At 41.0% G+C, this 17,973-nt stretch overlaps 2 protein-coding genes across 3 annotated transcripts; one reads left to right on the top strand and one right to left on the bottom strand.

The window, feature by feature from the left end:
* Positions 1–2,031: 2,031 nt before the first annotated feature.
* LOC148058818 (solute carrier family 35 member E2A) lies at positions 2,032–13,401 on the top strand. Of its 2 annotated transcripts, none has more exons than XM_087782230.1 (9): positions 2,032–2,291; positions 5,106–5,452; positions 6,082–6,217; positions 7,272–7,399; positions 8,327–8,447; positions 8,555–8,608; positions 9,211–9,283; positions 11,992–12,137; positions 12,939–13,401. In XM_087782230.1, the coding sequence occupies exons 2-9, from the start codon at positions 5,206–5,208 to the stop codon at positions 13,156–13,158; spliced, it is 1,125 nt and encodes a 374-aa protein (XP_087638356.1). In that variant the 5' UTR covers positions 2,032–2,291; positions 5,106–5,205; the 3' UTR covers positions 13,159–13,401. The 2 variants fall into 2 exon arrangements, with proteins under 2 accessions (XP_087638356.1, XP_087638357.1); XM_087782231.1 differs by having other exon boundaries at positions 2,032–2,285.
* Positions 13,402–14,877: 1,476 nt separating this feature from the next.
* slc25a45 (solute carrier family 25 member 45) lies at positions 14,878–17,442 on the bottom strand. The gene is made up of 6 exons (XM_087781444.1): positions 17,406–17,442; positions 17,313–17,356; positions 17,177–17,248; positions 16,935–17,123; positions 16,139–16,370; positions 14,878–15,158 (listed from the first exon to the last, which is right to left on the bottom strand). The coding sequence occupies exons 1-6, from the start codon at positions 17,440–17,442 to the stop codon at positions 14,878–14,880; spliced, it is 855 nt and encodes a 284-aa protein (XP_087637570.1).
* Positions 17,443–17,973: the final 531 nt, after the last annotated feature.

Genomic DNA, 17,973 nt, shown 5'->3' on the forward strand with positions numbered 1-17,973 from the left:
CCCTGACACCAGTCGCAGTATAACATGTGGCCCCTGACACCAGTCGTAGTATAACATGTGGCCCCTGACACCAGTCGCAGTATAACATGTGGCCCCTGACACCAGTCGCAGTATAACATGTGGCCCCTGACACCAGTCGCAGTATAACATGTGGCCCCTGACACCAGTCGCAGTATAACATGTGGCCCCTGACACCAGTCGCAGTATAACATGTGGCCCCTGACACCAGTCGCAGTATAACATGTGGCCCCTGACACCAGTCGCAGTATAACATGTGGCCCCTGACACCAGTCGCAGTATAACATGTGGCCCCTGACACCAGTCGCAGTATAACATGTGGCCCCTGACACCAGTCGCAGTATAACATGTGGCCCCTGACACCAGTCGCAGTATAACATGTGGCTCCTGACACCAGTCGCAGTATAACATGTGGCCCCTGACACCAGTCGCAGTATAACATGTGGCTCCTGACACCAGTCGCAGTATAACATGTGGCCCCTGACACCAGTAGCAGTATAACATGTGGCTCCTGACACCAGTCGCAGTATAACATGTGGCTCCTGACACCAGTCGCAGTATAACATGTGGCCCCTGACACCAGTCGCAGTATAACATGTGGCCCCTGACACCAGTCGCAGTATAACATGTGGCCCCTGACACCAGTCGCAGTATAACATGTGGCCCCTGACACCAGTCGCAGTATAACATGTGGCCCCTGACACCAGTCGCGGTATAACATGCGGCCCCTGACACCAGTCGCAGTATAACATGTGGCCCCTGACACCAGTCGCGGTATAACATGCGGCCCCTGACACCAGTCGCAGTATAACATGTGGCCCCTGACACCAGTCGCGGTATAACATGCGGCCCCTGACACCAGTCGCAGTATAACATGTGGCCCCTGACACCAGTCGCGGTATAACATGTGGCCCCTGACACCAGTCGCAGTATAACATGTGGCCCCTGACACCAGTCGCGGTATAACATGTGGCCCCTGACACCAGTCGCAGTATAACATGTGGCCCCTGACACCAGTCGCAGTATAACATGTGGCCCCTGACACCAGTCGCAGTATAACATGTGGCCCCTGACACCAGTCGCAGTATAACATGTGGCCCCTGACACCAGTCGCAGTATAACATGTGGCCCCTGACACCAGTCGCAGTATAACATGTGGCCCCTGACACCAGTCGCAGTATAACATGTGGCCCCTGACACCAGTCGCAGTATAACATGTGGCCCCTGACACCAGTCGCAGTATAACATGTGGCCCCTGACACCAGTCGCAGTATAACATGTGGCCCCTGACACCAGTCGCAGTATAACATGTGGCCCCTGAGGACATGTATTCATCCACTCCTGTTACAAACGACATTGCTTGAACAGGCTGATCGCACTGAGGATGTAAAAATATTGAATAATCGACATATTTCTGTTTCAAACACATGCCTTCGACCAAATTTTATTTCGTTTTGCAGGTTTTTTGTTAAGAAAAATATAGGTTAGTTAGAACTTTATTAATTGATATTGAAATTGTGTTTTTTTTTCCAATTAGACACAGCAATACACCAATTATTCATAAAAATTAAAATTAAAATAAGAACCAGAACAATATCCCAATAAACTGATGTTGAGATTGTGCTGTTTTAGATTTTATTGTCTAAGAATTTTCATTAAAACACTAGAACGATCAGTAAAAGGATGTTCAAAACTAGTTTGTAGAAGTTTAAAAAAACAAAACAACTGTAAATAGTTTGTACGGTTTACCGTACGACTGTCAATTCGCACGTGTTTACACCGGATCTATGGATTCCGTTTCAAAATAAGGCTAAGTCGTACTGTTTTTAATTCGAAAAAACACAATATTTTCCACTTGAATAATCAAGATAACCTTATTTTCAAATGTTACTTTTGAAATGAATCAATTTGTTGTCGATTTAATGTGAGATTATTAAAAGCGACCATGACAGTTTATTTTACATTGAAAGTCTTGACCTCCTCGCGCGCGGCGGCCAACCGTAGCTTGACAGCTCTAGCATCGGTGTCGCAGCAGCGCGCGCGACATCAAGTCTGTCTTTACGTCAACATTTGTGCAGAAACATGTTTCCTGAGAGTCTCTGAGAGTCTGAGAGTCTCCTGGACCCGCAGTCCGGCTGACGACATGCAAGGACGGATCCCGCGGGTGTTGCTAACGCACGGCAGCAGCTAGCAAACACCACTTCCTGCTTCCACGCGCGTCATCGCAGTACACCTCCAGATGCTAACAGGCGCGTGCGTCCAGCCAGGTACAGGTGAGTTGGTTTGTTATTGTTATTGTTTTTCTGTTGTTGAGTCGCGAGTCTTCGAGGTGAAAGTGAGCGAGAGGTTGGTTGACATGAGCACATGTTGCACCTGATTTAAGTTTTTATTTTTACTGTAATTTGACTTTAATGGCGACATTTGACATCCGTCTGCTGCTCGTGCCCGTACACGCACGTCTCATATGATGATAGTGTTTACATGTCAACACAGTGAACTAGTAAATACAAACTTGTTCTACCACGAAGTCAAAAACCAGCCTAAGATCCAGAGAACGTGAAGGTGAACCACGTGTGCATGTGAAGAGTGACTCAGAACAATGAGTGACACTGAGGCGGATCCTGTTGACAGCTTCTGGAAATACAGGTTATTATTGTTCTCAACGTGTCGCTTGTGTCACTTGATCTCGTTTGAAGATCATCTGGAGAAGATCGTGTTCCTCTGTGAACATCTCACTTCCTCTTCTGTCGAAACCACACTTTACTTTTAGATGTTGTCACTTTAAACCATATCATGACCAACTAGTAGAATCAAAATATGTTCATTTATTTCGGTTTAAAAACATCAACAACTGTTTGTCATTATTTCTCTGATCACTCATTTCTACTCACTTGTATTTATGAGTCAACTTTGATGCTGTTATACATATTAAAGTATGAAAAGAAGTAGTTTCTGGATGCAACACAGATGCCACGTGTGTTTGGTTCAGTGAACTCCAGACGACTCGCTTCAGAAGCTCCATCTGAAGTTTACATTTCCTGGTCGTGGATCCAGAGAAGCCACGTCAACATCTGGATCCTGATGTGTCTCCAGACCCTCGAGTCTCTGCAGAGGATCACGTCGGAACTTAATCCGTGGATCTTTAGGCTCTTTTAGAAGCTTTTCTTTTACGAGGTGTTGAGTTTCTTTGGTTGGTATGTTTCCTCCGGGCACTCCGGTTTCCTCCCTCGGTACAAAAACATGTTGTCCTGTGATGGACTGACCCTGTGGTGGGATGAACTTACACTCTTGAGAGGAAGCTCTTTAGTTTTAAAGATTGATCAACGACTGTTGGTCAGGATGTGATGAATTGATGTGTAGTTCAAGTTAACAGTGTAGTTTACCAGTGAGGTTTAAGTGAACAGTGTAGTTTACCAGTGTAGTTTAAGTTAAGAGTGTAGTTTACCAGTGTAGTTCAAGTTAACAGTTTAGTTTACCAGTGAGGTTTAAGTTAACAGTGTAGTTTACCAGTGTAGTTTAAGTTAAGAGTGTAGTTTACCAGTGTAGTTCAAGTTAACAGTTTAGTTTACCAGTGAGGTTTAAGTTAACAGTGTAGTTTACCAGTGTAGTTTAAGTTAAGAGTGTAGTTTACCAGTGTAGTTCAAGTTAACAGTTTAGTTTACCAGTGTAGTATAAGTTAACAGTCTAGTTTAAGTGAACAGTGTAGTTTAGGTTAATAGTGTAGTTTAAGTTAACAGTGTAGTTTAAGTTAACAGTGTAGTTTAAGTTGAGAGTGTAGTTTAAGTTAACAGTGTAGTTTAAGTGAACAGTGTAGTTTAAGTTGAGAGTCTAGTTTAAGTTAACAGTGTAGTTTAAGTTAACAGTGTAGTTTGAGTTGAGAGTGTAGTTTAAGTTAACAGTGTAGTTTAAGTTAACAGTGTAGTTTAAGTTAACAGTGTAGTTTAAGTTAACAGTGTAGTTTAAGTTAACAGTGTAGTTTGAGTTGAGAGTGTAGTTTACCAGTTTAGTTTAAGTTGAGAGTGTAGTTTAAGTTAACTGTGAGGCGACAGGAGGGAGAAGATGTCGACGTGTCAAACTTACTAGAAATTGTTGTATTTATTTAAATCTAATCCAATATTTGGAAATGTTTGGTCCCCATGAGTTGGTGTTTGTTTTCTTTCTCTTTATGCTGTTTTGTCTTTTCATTTATTTCTTTTAATCATCAAAACAGTTGAGTCGATTGTGTAGCAAGGTGTGTCACGACACAGTTAGACAATGAACTCACACTTGACACACATGACATCATCTGATCCCAGATTACACAAACATTATCTCGACAACTTTGACTTTCCTCGAACATCTGATCCAACAAATCTAACAAAATTAAGGCTTGTCAAGATTATTATTGATTTTTTATTCATCTTAACAAGATTGAGATCGAGACCTTGAGGACTATTACTATTACTATTGAGAACAATTTTAGCAGCAAAACCTTAATTAAAAAACATCTAACATCAACTAACTTAAACTTAAGTCTTTGTAAAATTAATATGAAAATATTCAAAGCATTTTTGTCACAATTGAACTTCCGGCCTCTAGATGGCAGCAGTCGTTACGTCCTCCACAGTTAAAGGAAGAATGATGACTGAGGACGAGAGGATACAGTGAGTCCAGCAGCTTTTAAAGCTGATGTTTGGACATATTTTGGTTTGAAAACAAATGAAAGTAGTTACGACTTCGTCAAGAGTCATGTGGTCTGTAAATACTACAACACCAGAGTCAAGTACTGGACAATACTACACATATATACTTGTTACTACACTATAACAACACCAGAGTCAAGTACTGGACAATACTACACATATATACTTGTTACTACACTATAACAACACCAGAGTCAAGTACTGGACAATACTACACATATATACTTGTTACTACACTATCACAACACCAGAGTCAAGTACTGGACAATACTACACATGTATACTTGTTACTACACTATCACAACACCAGAGTCAAGTACTGGACAATACTATTGCTGTAGTTCTGCTTCTAATCTTCTCTGTACTTGAATCGTTTTAAATGTTATGTTTGTCTCTGGTTCTCAGTGTTATGCTGACTCTGGATCTGAACATGGATTGAAAACCAGGAACCAGAACCTCTTCCCTCTCATCCTTGAGGCCCGACCACCCCGGGGTCGCGGGGAAGATGTGGCGCCTCTTCTCGCCCTTCCGCACCCGGCAGGAGCGCGTGGTTCTGACCCGCAGCGAGAGCATGCTGGGCGAGCAGGTCCTGAAGATCACGGTCACGGAGACCACGGTGATCGAGGCGGAGTCCGGGGTGTGGAACTGGCGCTCCATGGTCTACCTGGGCCTCTGGTACTTCCTCAGCTTCTGCACCCTCTTCCTCAACAAGTACATCCTGTCGCTGCTCCAAGGGGAGCCGAGCATGCTGGGTAAGAATCATGGATCACGTTTGATTGATCAGTGTCTTCAGAATATTTCATGATTTGTTGTTGAATTGTTACATTATTTTGAATCAAATATCCCAAAAGGTTGACATTATATTTTAATTAAATGATTTTAAATTAAAATATATATTTATATTTAAAAGAATGCATAATTTTCAGTTTGATATCCATAATTTTAACAATTATTATATTATATATTATTTTTATTGCCTTTTAAAGTCAATATAAAAATGTTGATATAAACATTAATAACATTTTGTTACACTTGTTTTTATATTCTACTGCCAATAATTCAAGAAAGAAATCATGCAAATGATTACAAACAAATAAAATAATTCAATGTATTTCAAACGTTTAGCCTTTTTAAATTCGGTATTAAAACTTTGTGACAATAATAATGAATTAATTAACATTTTCAATATAATGTAATTCAATTCAATTTAACTCAGAACATCATTCAGTTCCACATTTCAATAAAGAAATTCAACTTTTTAAAATGTTTAATTCAACTTTAATTCCCTGGAGATCTATAATGATACACATCAGGTAATGATGACACTTTTACATGATTGACTTGAGTAACTGTCCATCACTCTGTCCTGGTGACCTCTCAGGCGCCGTCCAGATGCTCTCCACGACCCTCATCGGCTGCTTGAAGATGTTCATTCCCTGCTGCTTGTATCAGCACAAGACCAGGAGCGAGTTTCCTCCCAACTTCGTCATGATCATGCTCTTCGTGGGACTCATCAGGTGAGAACGTTCGTCTGAGTGACTCCGACTCTTTGACGCGTCCATGACGTTAGAGTTTGATGTTTTGATGTATCATGAAACCTGGTCGAATGTATCATGAAAACTGGTCAAAAGTATCATGAAACCTGGTCAAAAGTATCATGAAACCTCTTCAAAAGTATTGTGAAACCTGGTCAAAAGTATTGTGAAACCTGGTCAAAAGTATCGTGAAACCTGGTCAAAAGTATCATGAAACCTGGTCAAAAGTATTGTGAAACCTGGTCAAAAGTATCATGAAACCTGGTCAAAAGTATTGTGAAACCTGGTCAAAAGTATCATGAAACCTGGTCAAAAGTATCATGAAACCTGGTCAAAAGTATCATGAAACCTGGTCAAAAGTATCATGAAACCTGGTCAAAAGTATTGTGAAACCTGGTCAAAAGTATCATGAAACCTGGTCAAAAGTATCATGAAACCTGGTCAAAAGTATCATGAAACCTGGTCAAAAGTATCATGAAACCTGGTCAAAAGTATCATGAAACCTGGTCAAAAGTATCATCAAACCTGGTCAAAAGTATTGTGAAACCTGGTCAAAAGTATCATGAAACCTGGTCAAAAGTATCATGAAACCTCATCAAAAGTATTGTGAAACCTGGTCAAAAGTATCATGAAACCTGGTCAAAAGTATCATGAAACCTGGTCAAAAGTATCATGAAACCTCATCAAAAGTATTGTGAAACCTGGTCAAAAGTATCATGAAACCTGGTCAAAAGTATCATGAAACCTCATCAAAAGTATTGTGAAACCTGGTCAAAAGTATCATGAAACCTGGTCAAAAGTATCATGAAACCTCATCAAAAGTATTGTGAAACCTGGTCAAAAGTATCATGAAACCTCGTCAAAAGTATCATGAAACCTGGTCAAAAGTATCATCAAACCTGGTCAAAAGTATCATGAAACCTGGTCAAAAGTATCATCAAACCTGGTCAAAAGTATCATCAAACCTGGTCAAAAGTATCATGAAACCTCATCAAATGTGTCATGAAACCATCAACTGATCCAACTGCTCCCTCAGGTTCACCACGGTGGTTCTGGGTCTGGTGAGTCTCAAGAACGTTGCCGTGTCCTTCGCAGAGACGGTGAAGAGTTCGGCGCCGATCTTCACCGTCATCATGTCTCGACTGATCCTGGGCGAATACACAGGTGTGTGTTTCTCGTTTGTTTCGACTTAAGAAGGTGAATCTAGATCGTGACGGACTTTTAACACAATCCATCACAGAATCACGTTAAGATGAAGTTTAGTGTAAAAGACTCGTCTGACCTTCAGTCGTTCATTCATCAAACACAACAAACACAACATGTTTGTTGAGCAGCTTGAGTTTAAACAGTCGTCGCTCACACCTGATGTTGTGAAGCAGGTTTAGTTAAAGATGTTAGTTATATACGATACAAAGGTTTTACCTCGATTTGAAGAATGTCATCCTTATATTTAGTGGTTGAATTCAACTGAAATATCTTCAATGAAATTAAACGTTGATTTTATAAGGGTAACATAAATTCTTCTTCTTTTAATATCTTCTAAAATTATATTAGGTTTAAAAAGCGCGAATTAAAAAATATTTAATTTAGAAACGAAAAACGTTATTTAATAATAATAATCTTTCACATTTTCCTTAATCTTTTAAATAAAAAAACAAAATTAAACCTTTTTATATGCAAAAATTGAATATAATTATTCATAAAATAATGTACTGCTTTAAACATTTCAATCAAATTTCAATTTACAAATTATTGAAACTATTCAATTATTGAGATAAAATAAATTCAAGGTATAATTGTAAGTTATTTTTTAAAATGTTTCTTTTTATTATTGGAATTATCAGCACACTCTGAACATTGGGAATTTATCAAATGTATATAATAAATGCTTAAAAAAAACATTATTATAAAACATTCAAATTTTAAAAAAATTAAACGATATTCTGATGCCACTGATGTACTTCCATACATGGTCAGTACTTCGTTAGATCATCATTTAAATAATGGCTAAATGAGTGACTTTTGAAAGAATAAAAAACGTGAGATTATAAAGTAGCTTCTGTGAATAACGGTCGGTGCTGCCCCCTGCAGGCGTGTGGGTGAACTTGTCTCTGTTCCCGGTGATGGGGGGTCTCGCCCTCTGCACCGCCTCGGAGATCAGCTTCAACACACTGGGCTTCTCCGCCGCCCTCTCCACCAACATCATGGACTGGTACGTCACACACACACACACACACACACACGCACACGCACAACACACACACTCGCACAACACACACACACACACACACACACACTCATACTAACAATACCTTGTAGTTTACAGAACGTGATTTCCAAAAAACTGCTGAGTGGAGACAAATACAAGTTCAGGTGAGAGTGAAGAGATGATCCTGTTTATCAGCACAATATGGGATTTATTTTTGATGTTGATTAAAATGTTTTTTTTAAGCATTTAATTATCCTTTTTTTTACTAATTTAATTAAAATGTTCATTTAGAAAAAATGAATTCATCTTTTAAATAAAGAGTTTGATATTTTAGTTCCAAACATTGAGAAAAAACGTCTTTATCGTTTTGTTCTTTTTATTGTGAACTGCCCTCAAATAAAGACAGTTGAAGTTAAAGCGACTGAATCTGATAATAGTGGAACCATTTTATATTGAATTGAAAAGTCTACAAATAATACATATAGAATTTACAAAATGTAAGTTTGAACAATGGAAATGAGAATATCAAACTCTTTTTTTTAATATTTGTGTTTATTCTATTTTGTTTTTGGAAATATTCAACTTTTTAAAATAAAATTATTAAAAATAAACTTTGAGAAAGTATTCATTTATTTAAAAAAAATAATTAATGATTAAAAACAACATTTCAATTAAGAATAATCAAAGTTTCCACATGTTAATGAGACATGAGTGATGTACGTCCATGCTAATGCTAACATGCTAACAATGCTACGTGTGCGTCCAGTCCTCCAGAGCTGCAGTTCTACACCAGCGCCGCCGCCGTCATCATGCTCATCCCAGCCTGGACCTTCCTGCTGGTCAGTGTCACATGATTCTCTCTGTGATGTCATGACTCTGATGGTGTCACATGATTCTCTCTGTGATGTCATGACTCTGATGGTGTCACATGATTCTCTCTGTGATGTCATGACTCTGATGGTGTCACATGATTCTCTCTGTGATGTCATGACTCTGGTGGTGTCACATGATTCTCTCTGTGATGTCATGACTCTGGTGGTGTCACATGATTCTCTCTGTGATGTCATGACTCTGGTGGTGTCACATGATTCTCTCTGTGATGTCATGACTCTGAGGGTGTCACATGATTCTCTCTGTGATGTCATGACTCTGATGGTGTCACATGATTCTCTCTGTGATGTCATGACTCTGGTGGTGTCACATGATTCTCTCTGTGATGTCATGACTCTGATGGTGTCACATGATTCTCTCTGTGATGTCATGACTCTGATGGTGTCACATGATTCTCTCTGTGATGTCATGACTCTGATGGTGTCACATGATTCTCTCTGTGATGTCATGACTCTGGTGGTGTCACATGATTCTCTCTGTGATGTCATGACTCTGGTGGTGTCACATGATTCTCTCTGTGATGTCATGACTCTGGTGGTGTCACATGATTCTCTCTGTGATGTCATGACTCTGATGGTGTCACATGATTCTCTCTGTGATGTCATGACTCTGATGGTGTCACATGATTCTCTCTGTGATGTCATGACTCTGATGGTGTCACATGATTCTCTCTGTGATGTCATGACTCTGATGGTGTCACATGATTCTCTCTGTGATGTCATGACTCTGGTGGTGTCACATGATTCTCTCTGTGATGTCATGACTCTGGTGGTGTCACATGATTCTCTCTGTGATGTCATGACTCTGGTGGTGTCACATGATTCTCTCTGTGATGTCATGACTCTGATGGTGTCACATGATTCTCTCTGTGATGTCATGACTCTGGTGGTGTCACATGATTCTCTCTGTGATGTCATGACTCTGATGGTGTCACATGATTCTCTCTGTGATGTCATGACTCTGATGGTGTCACATGATTCTCTCTGTGATGTCATGACTCTGGTGGTGTCACATGATTCTCTCTGTGATGTCATGACTCTGATGGTGTCACATGATTCTCTCTGTGATGTAATGACTCTGATGGTGTCACATGATTCTCTCTGTGATGTCATGACTCTGGTGGTGTCACATGATTCTCTCTGTGATGTCATGACTCTGGTGGTGTCACATGATTCTCTCTGTGATGTCATGACTCTGATGGTGTCACATGATTCTCTCTGTGATGTCATGACTCTGATGGTGTCACATGATTCTCTCTGTGATGTCATGACTCTGATGGTGTCACATGATTCTCTCTGTGATGTCATGACTGATGGTGTCACATGATTCTCTCTGTGATGTCATGACTCTGATGGTTTCACATGATTCTCTCTGTGATGTCATGACTCTGATGGTGTCACATGATTCTCTCTGTGATGTCATGACTCTGATGGTGTCACATGATTCTCTCTGTGATGTCATGACTCTGATGGTGTCACATGATTCTCTCTGTGATGTCATGACTCTGGTGGTGTCACATGATTCTCTCTGTGATGTCATGACTCTGATGGTGTCACATGATTCTCTCTGTGATGTCATGACTCTGATGGTGTCACATGATTCTCTCTGTGATGTCATGACTCTGGTGGTGTCACATGATTCTCTCTGTGATGTCATGACTCTGATGGTGTCACATGATTCTCTCTGTGATGTCATGACTCTGATGGTGTCACATGATTCTCTCTGTGATGTCATGACTCTGGTGGTGTCACATGATTCTCTCTGTGATGTCATGACTCTGATGGTGTCACATGATTCTCTCTGTGATGTCATGACTCTGATGGTGTCACATGATTCTCTCTGTGATGTCATGACTCTGGTGGTGTCACATGATTCTCTGTGATGTCATGACTCTGATGGTGTCACATGATTCTCTCTGTGATGTCATGACTCTGATGGTGTCACATGATTCTCTCTGTGATGTCATGACTCTGGTGGTGTCACATGATTCTCTCTGTGATGTCATGACTCTGATGGTGTCACATGATTCTCTCTGTGATGTCATGACTCTGATGGTGTCACATGATTCTCTCTGTGATGTCATGACTCTGGTGGTGTCACATGATTCTCTCTGTGATGTCATGACTCTGATGGTGTCACATGATGCTCTCTGTGATGTCATGACTCTGGTGGTGTCACATGATTCTCTCTGTGATGTCATGACTCTGATGGTGTCACATGATTCTCTCTGTGATGTCATGACTCTGGTGGTGTCACATGATTCTCTGTGATGTCATGACTCTGATGGTGTCACATGATTCTCTCTGTGATGTCATGACTCTGATGGTGTCACATGATTCTCTCTGTGATGTCATGACTCTGATGGTGTCACATGATTCTCTCTGTGATGTCATGACTCTGGTGGTGTCACATGATTCTCTGTGATGTCATGACTCTGATGGTGTCACATGATTCTCTCTGTGATGTCATGACTCTGATGGTGTCACATGATTCTCTCTGTGATGTCATGACTCTGGTGGTGTCACATGATTCTCTCTGTGATGTCATGACTCTGATGGTGTCACATGATTCTCTCTGTCATGTCATGACTCTGATGGTGTCACATGATTCTCTCTGTGATGTCATGACTCTGATGGTGTCTCCCATGTTCCTCCAGGACGTCCCGGCTCTGGACCAGAGCGGTCAGAGCTTCATCTACAGTCAGGACGTGGTGCTGCTGCTGCTCTTCGACGGCGTCTTGTTCCACCTGCAGAGCGTCACGGCGTACGCCCTCATGAGTCGCATCTCGCCCGTGACCTTCAGGTGAGTCTCAGATCTGTCCGATCTGACCCCGGGTCATGTACTTCCTGGTGTGAGTCACATGACCTGAGTCACATGACCACATGAATGTTTATTTCCTCTGCTCTCACGTCAGTGAAAGTATGTTTAGATTTCATTGAACATCTTGAAACTTTGATTTTGTTTTTAACTGAAACTTTGGTTTATATGATTGAATAATAGAATACAATTTTTATAATTTTTTAAATAATTCAATAGTAAATGTATATTTAATTTAATAATACATTTATATTTATATTCCATATGATATAATATTTATTATTAAATTAATCTTAAATATATCTTCCATATTCAATAGTTTTTAAGTCTTTTAAATTCAATATATAAATGTTGGTGTAATAGAGTCACCAGACAAAAGCAACAGAGCTACTTGATTCAAACTCTCAGCCAATCGTGTGACTCCCAGACGATCATGTGACGGTTGTGGAAGAACATGATCCAGTAGCTCGGTGCTCTGTTGCTTTTTTCTGGTGACTATTATACCAACATTTATATATTGAATTAAAAACTATTAATATTGAAAATATATTTTTTGTATTTTTAATATAATATGAACTATTATATAATATGGAATATAAATACATGTAATATTGAATAAAATAGACATTTACAATTGAATGAAAAAATAAATAAAATAAATAAACTAAAATAATAATTATTATACCAACATTTTTTTATTGAGTTAAAACACTACAAATGAGAAAATAATGAATGTGGAACATGTGGTCCAACATGTCCTTCATGTCCCACATGTCTGACCCTCAGCGTGGCCAGCACCGTCAAACACGCCATCTCCGTGTGGCTCAGCATCATCGTCTTCAGTAACCCCATCACCGTGGTCAGCGCCACCGGCAGCGTCCTGGTCTTCATCGGCGTCTTCCTGTACAACAAGGCCCGGCAGGTCCAGAGGGAGACGCTGCAGGCGCTGGCGGCCGACCAGAACCACAAGCCACCGCTGCAGGACCAGAACTCTGCTGCGCTCTGAAGCCCCTCCTTCGAGAAGGTTCTGTTGGTGTAACTCAGGTGTCCATCAGGTTCACGTGTCGTGCAGAAGAATGTCTGGAGATTCTTCCGCCTTTAAACAACGCTGCATTCTGGGAATGCTCTGAACAATCTGCACTTGTTGGACTCGGATTAAAGCTTCTTACATTTCCTTCCTTTCATGTCGTTCATCGAAGATATTTTATATCCAAGAATGTCTTGAAGGTCAAATAAATGTTTTTGCCATAAACTGTTTTTTAAAATATTTCCACTGTGTCTACACTTTCTTCTTCGCCTTCTCTTTCAGTTTTACTGTACTAGACAGAAATAAATGACTTGTTACACGTTTTTAAAAATTATACAAAATATCTGCAAGAATATCTCGTCCTCAGTCTTCACTGTATCCCCTCGTCCTCAGTCATCGCTGTATCCTCTCGTCATTAGTCATCAATGTATCCCCTCGTCCTCAGTCATCGATGTATCCTCTCGTCATTAGTCATCAATGTATCCCCTCGTCCTCAGTCATCACTGTATCCTCTCGTCATTAGTCATCAATGTATCCTCTCGTCCTCAGTCATCAATGTATCCTCTCGTCCTCAGTCATCGCTCTATCCTCTCGTCCTCAGTCATCACTGTATCCCCTCGTCCTCAGTCATCACTCTATCCTCTCGTCCTCAGTCATCACTGTATCCCCTCGTCCTCAGTCTTCACTGTATCCCCTCGTCCTCAGTCATCGATGTATCCTCTCGTCCTCAGTCATCACTGTATCCCCTCGTCCTCAGTCATCGATGTATCCCCTCGTCCTCAGTCATCGATGTATCCTCTCATCCTCAGTCGTCACTGTATCCTCTCGTCCTCAGTCGTCACTGTATCCTCTCATCATCAGTCGTCACTGTATCCTCTCGTCCTCAGTCGTCACTGTATCCTCTCGTCCTCAGTCGTCACTGTATCCTCTCGTCCTCAGTCGTCACTGTATCCTCTCATCATCAGTCGTCACTGTATCCTCTCGTCCTCAGTCGTCACTGTATCCTCTCGTCCTCAGTCGTCACTGTATCCTCTCATCATCAGTCGTCACTGTATCCTCTCATCATCAGTCGTCACTGTATCCTCTCGACCTCAGTCTTCACTGTATCCTCTCGTCCTCAGTCATCACTGTATCCTCTCGTCCTCAGTCGTCACTGTATCCTCTCATCATCAGTCGTCACTGTATCCTCTCATCATCAGTCGTCACTGTATCCTCTCGACCTCAGTCTTCACTGTATCCTCTCGACCTCAGTCTTCACTGTATCCCCTCGTCCTCAGTCATCGCTGTATCAGCTCGTCCTCAGTCATCGATGTATCCTCTCATCCTCAGTCATCACTGTATCCTCTCATCATCAGTCGTCACTGTATCCTCTCGACCTCAGTCTTCACTGTATCCTCTCGTCCTCAGTCGTCACTGTATCCTCTTGTCCTCAGTCGTCATTTTTCCTTTGACTGCTGCCATCTAGAGGCAGGACGTTTAATTGCAACACAAACACATATTTATTGTAAATAAAAAAATAAAAATTATTAAAAACTTTATTGAAGTTTAAAGCATAAAATATCTCTGATAGCAACAAATATTCTTTGAAAGTATAACAAAGTTTCTTTTGTAACAAAAAAAGATGAAAGCAACAAATATTCTAAAAGTCTAACAAATAATGATAATCAGCCACAGGTGGATCTGGTTCTGGAGTGAGGGTCATCTCTGCGGCGGGTAGAAGAGGCTCATCAGATACTCGTAGCTCAAGAAGGTCAAGGCGTTGACAGGAAACGCTCGGACGCTGTTGAGCATCAGGCCCTTGAAGAAAACTCTGGGCCCCTCGTCCCTGAGACTCACCAGCACACAGTCCATGAAGCCTCTGTATGGGGGACCCCCGGCCCCCGACAGCTGCAGACGAGCCTTGATCACGTCCATGGGCGTCGCACACGCCCAGCTGGCCACGCCCGCCAGACCCCCGGCCAGCAGGATGGTGGGCGTGTCTGCAGGAGGAACTTCATTCATTCATGTTCTTGTTCTTTTGTTTTCATTTACGTTTACGCTCATGACACTGAAGACTTTAATGTCTTATTACAATAAACGTTTATATTATTATTGTTTAATTGTCATATTAATATCATTTTTATTAGTTTTATAATTATGTTATTATTTGTTACATTGATATTATGTTATATTATAATTATTATTTGTTATTGTATTATATTTTATATTATTGCTTTTGTTTTATTGTTATTATTGTGTTATTATATAATATTATTTAATTATAATAATATACATATTTTCATAATGATGTTATCGTTATGTTTAATTTTTAATATTATATTATTATTTGTTATTGTATTATACAATTATTCATTTTTTTTATTATTGCTTTATTGTTATTATTATTTAATTATTATTATTTTTATAACTATGTAATCATTTGTTCCATTGATATTATGTTATTATATTATAGTTACTGTTATGGTTTAATTATTATTGTTTAATTCATTCATTCATTGACTAGAGCTTTATCCCGGGGGCGGGGAGACTGGAGTCCATCCCAGTATGACAGGGCGAGAGGCAGGGGACACCCTGGACAGGACGCCAGTCTGTCTCAGGACACACAAAGACAGACAACCATTCACACACACACTCATACCTACGGACAATTTTCCCCAAAGTCCTCAATCAACCTCTGTATGTGTTTGGACTGTGGGAATCGAACCAGCAACCTTCTGCTGTGAGGCTCTAACCACTGAGCCCTTATTGTTTAATTATTAATATTATATTAATGTTTTTTTTTTTTTGGACAGTATGTTAAATCTAATATTTATTTACGTTTCAAAAATAATTGTTTCTACTGTGAACTTGCAGCTGCGACAAATTGAAATTGATCAAATATTCCGAATCCTTTCCTTCAAATTAAAAGCCTGGATGACGAGAGGCGCACAGAGAGGTTTCAGAATAAGAGCGCACTCACCGGGCGAGCGTCCCTCGTGCGTCAGAGTGCGACACGTCACCTCGTAGGCCCAGAAGTAGAGTCCGTAACAGGGCACGTCCCTCAGCATGTGGGCCTGCCAGCCGCAGACCAGGGCCCCGGGGCCCCCCTCCCTCAGGATGGAGGCCACGCAGTGGAAGGAGCCGCGATATCTGGACCGGGTCTGACCCTGCATGCGGACTTTGACCAGCTCGATGGGAGCCATGAGACACACCTGACACAAAGATCACATGATCACACTTCCTGTCACTCAACGTTTGATCAACATTTTGTTCTTTCGACGACTTATTGATTGAATATTTTTGCTCCTTTAATGATTGTTTTTCTTCTTTTCAAATGTTTTTCCAGATGTTTTTAAATGACTTGTGGTTCAGTTTTTACTCTTAACGTCTTAAAACTATGTTTTCAAAAATAATATTTAAATACAGTTGATTTTTTGCGTCTAAAAAGTTTTTTTTATTTTAAAAAAGGACCAGTTTTTCTAACACTTCTCTCTTACACTTGTTCGTTTCCCTGTGATTTGACTGAGTCTGGTTCTGCTCAAGGTTTCTGCCTGTTAAAAGCAACTTTATTCACCCCCACTGTCACTGGCCTCCCTGGCACCTATTTGACTCGTTGTATAAACAAAGCGTGATAACAGCTGGAGGAGGAGTGAAGCCATTATTACGTCACAATGGACTCTCGTAACCTCTCGTTCGTCCAGATTTCAGAGCAACTTTATAAAGTTCAACCCGCTGCTCTGACTCCAGCTCACCTGCTCGGGTCACATGACGCTCACCTGCACGACGCCTCCGATGCAGCCGGCGTTGAAGACGTGCACTAGCGGCGCCGGCTCGGCCCGGCCGCGGCGGTTCTGACCCGAGCGCGCCAGATGATCCAAGGCGTTGCTATAGCAACCGAACACGATGGAGTTGCTGAAGCCGGTGCTGACCAGAGGGAAGGACATTCCTTTGTAGAAGCCCCGGATCTGAGGAGGACAGTGTGAGACCCTCGGGGTCACGGGCTGAACTGCTGACTCACCCCTTCATGGGTGTAGGTCCGGGTCACGCAGCTGAAGACGCCCTGATACGAGGACTGAGCCTGCAGTCGCACCTGTGATAACAATATAGTAATAATGAACATTATTCTCGACACTGATGGAGAGGCTCGTGCTCACCTTCACTGTGTCAAAGGGGTATCCGAAGGCGACCCCCAGAGCTCCTGCAACAACAGAGTCAGTGTCTCCTCAACAATCATTAACTCTTTTCACCTGAAAGACTTCCCGCCACGAACTCCAGCAGACGCATGTCAAGACCCCTCGTCACTCTGGGGCCACATCTATGGAGCGGAACAGAACCAAGAACCCCCTCCTCCAACTTCCGACGGCTTTGCACCGAATATTCCCCCGAAATGGATCTTTTCACAATAAGAGTCTTCGCTCGTAAAGGTGTCTTCGGGGCTCACGTGTCCGAGCGGAAATACGTCACAGTCTTTAGGTCGAAAAGTTAAAGTTTAACGTATATATGAGCCTATAGAACCGAACCGAGGATCAGCTGAGACAGATGCACGAAGACGAAAGTCGTTCAAGAGGCATTTTGAGTCTTTGAATGAAAACTGTTCAATAATATTCTTTTATTTGAGCATTATCTCGAGTATATCCAAATATTGTTTTTATTCTTGTGCAAAAAAACATTTTATACGAACTTGTCTATCCGTTCTTTATATATATATATATATATATAATTGTTCAGTTAAACTTGCTTTATTGGACTGATCGTTTTGGTTCTTAACGCTTAATATTGATATTATTAATATTAAATATATTCAACGTCTTTTTT

This window comes from Callionymus lyra, chromosome 19 (genome assembly GCF_982586985.1).
Source record: "Callionymus lyra chromosome 19, fCalLyr1.hap1.1, whole genome shotgun sequence".
Lineage (NCBI taxonomy): Eukaryota > Metazoa > Chordata > Actinopteri > Syngnathiformes > Callionymidae > Callionymus > Callionymus lyra.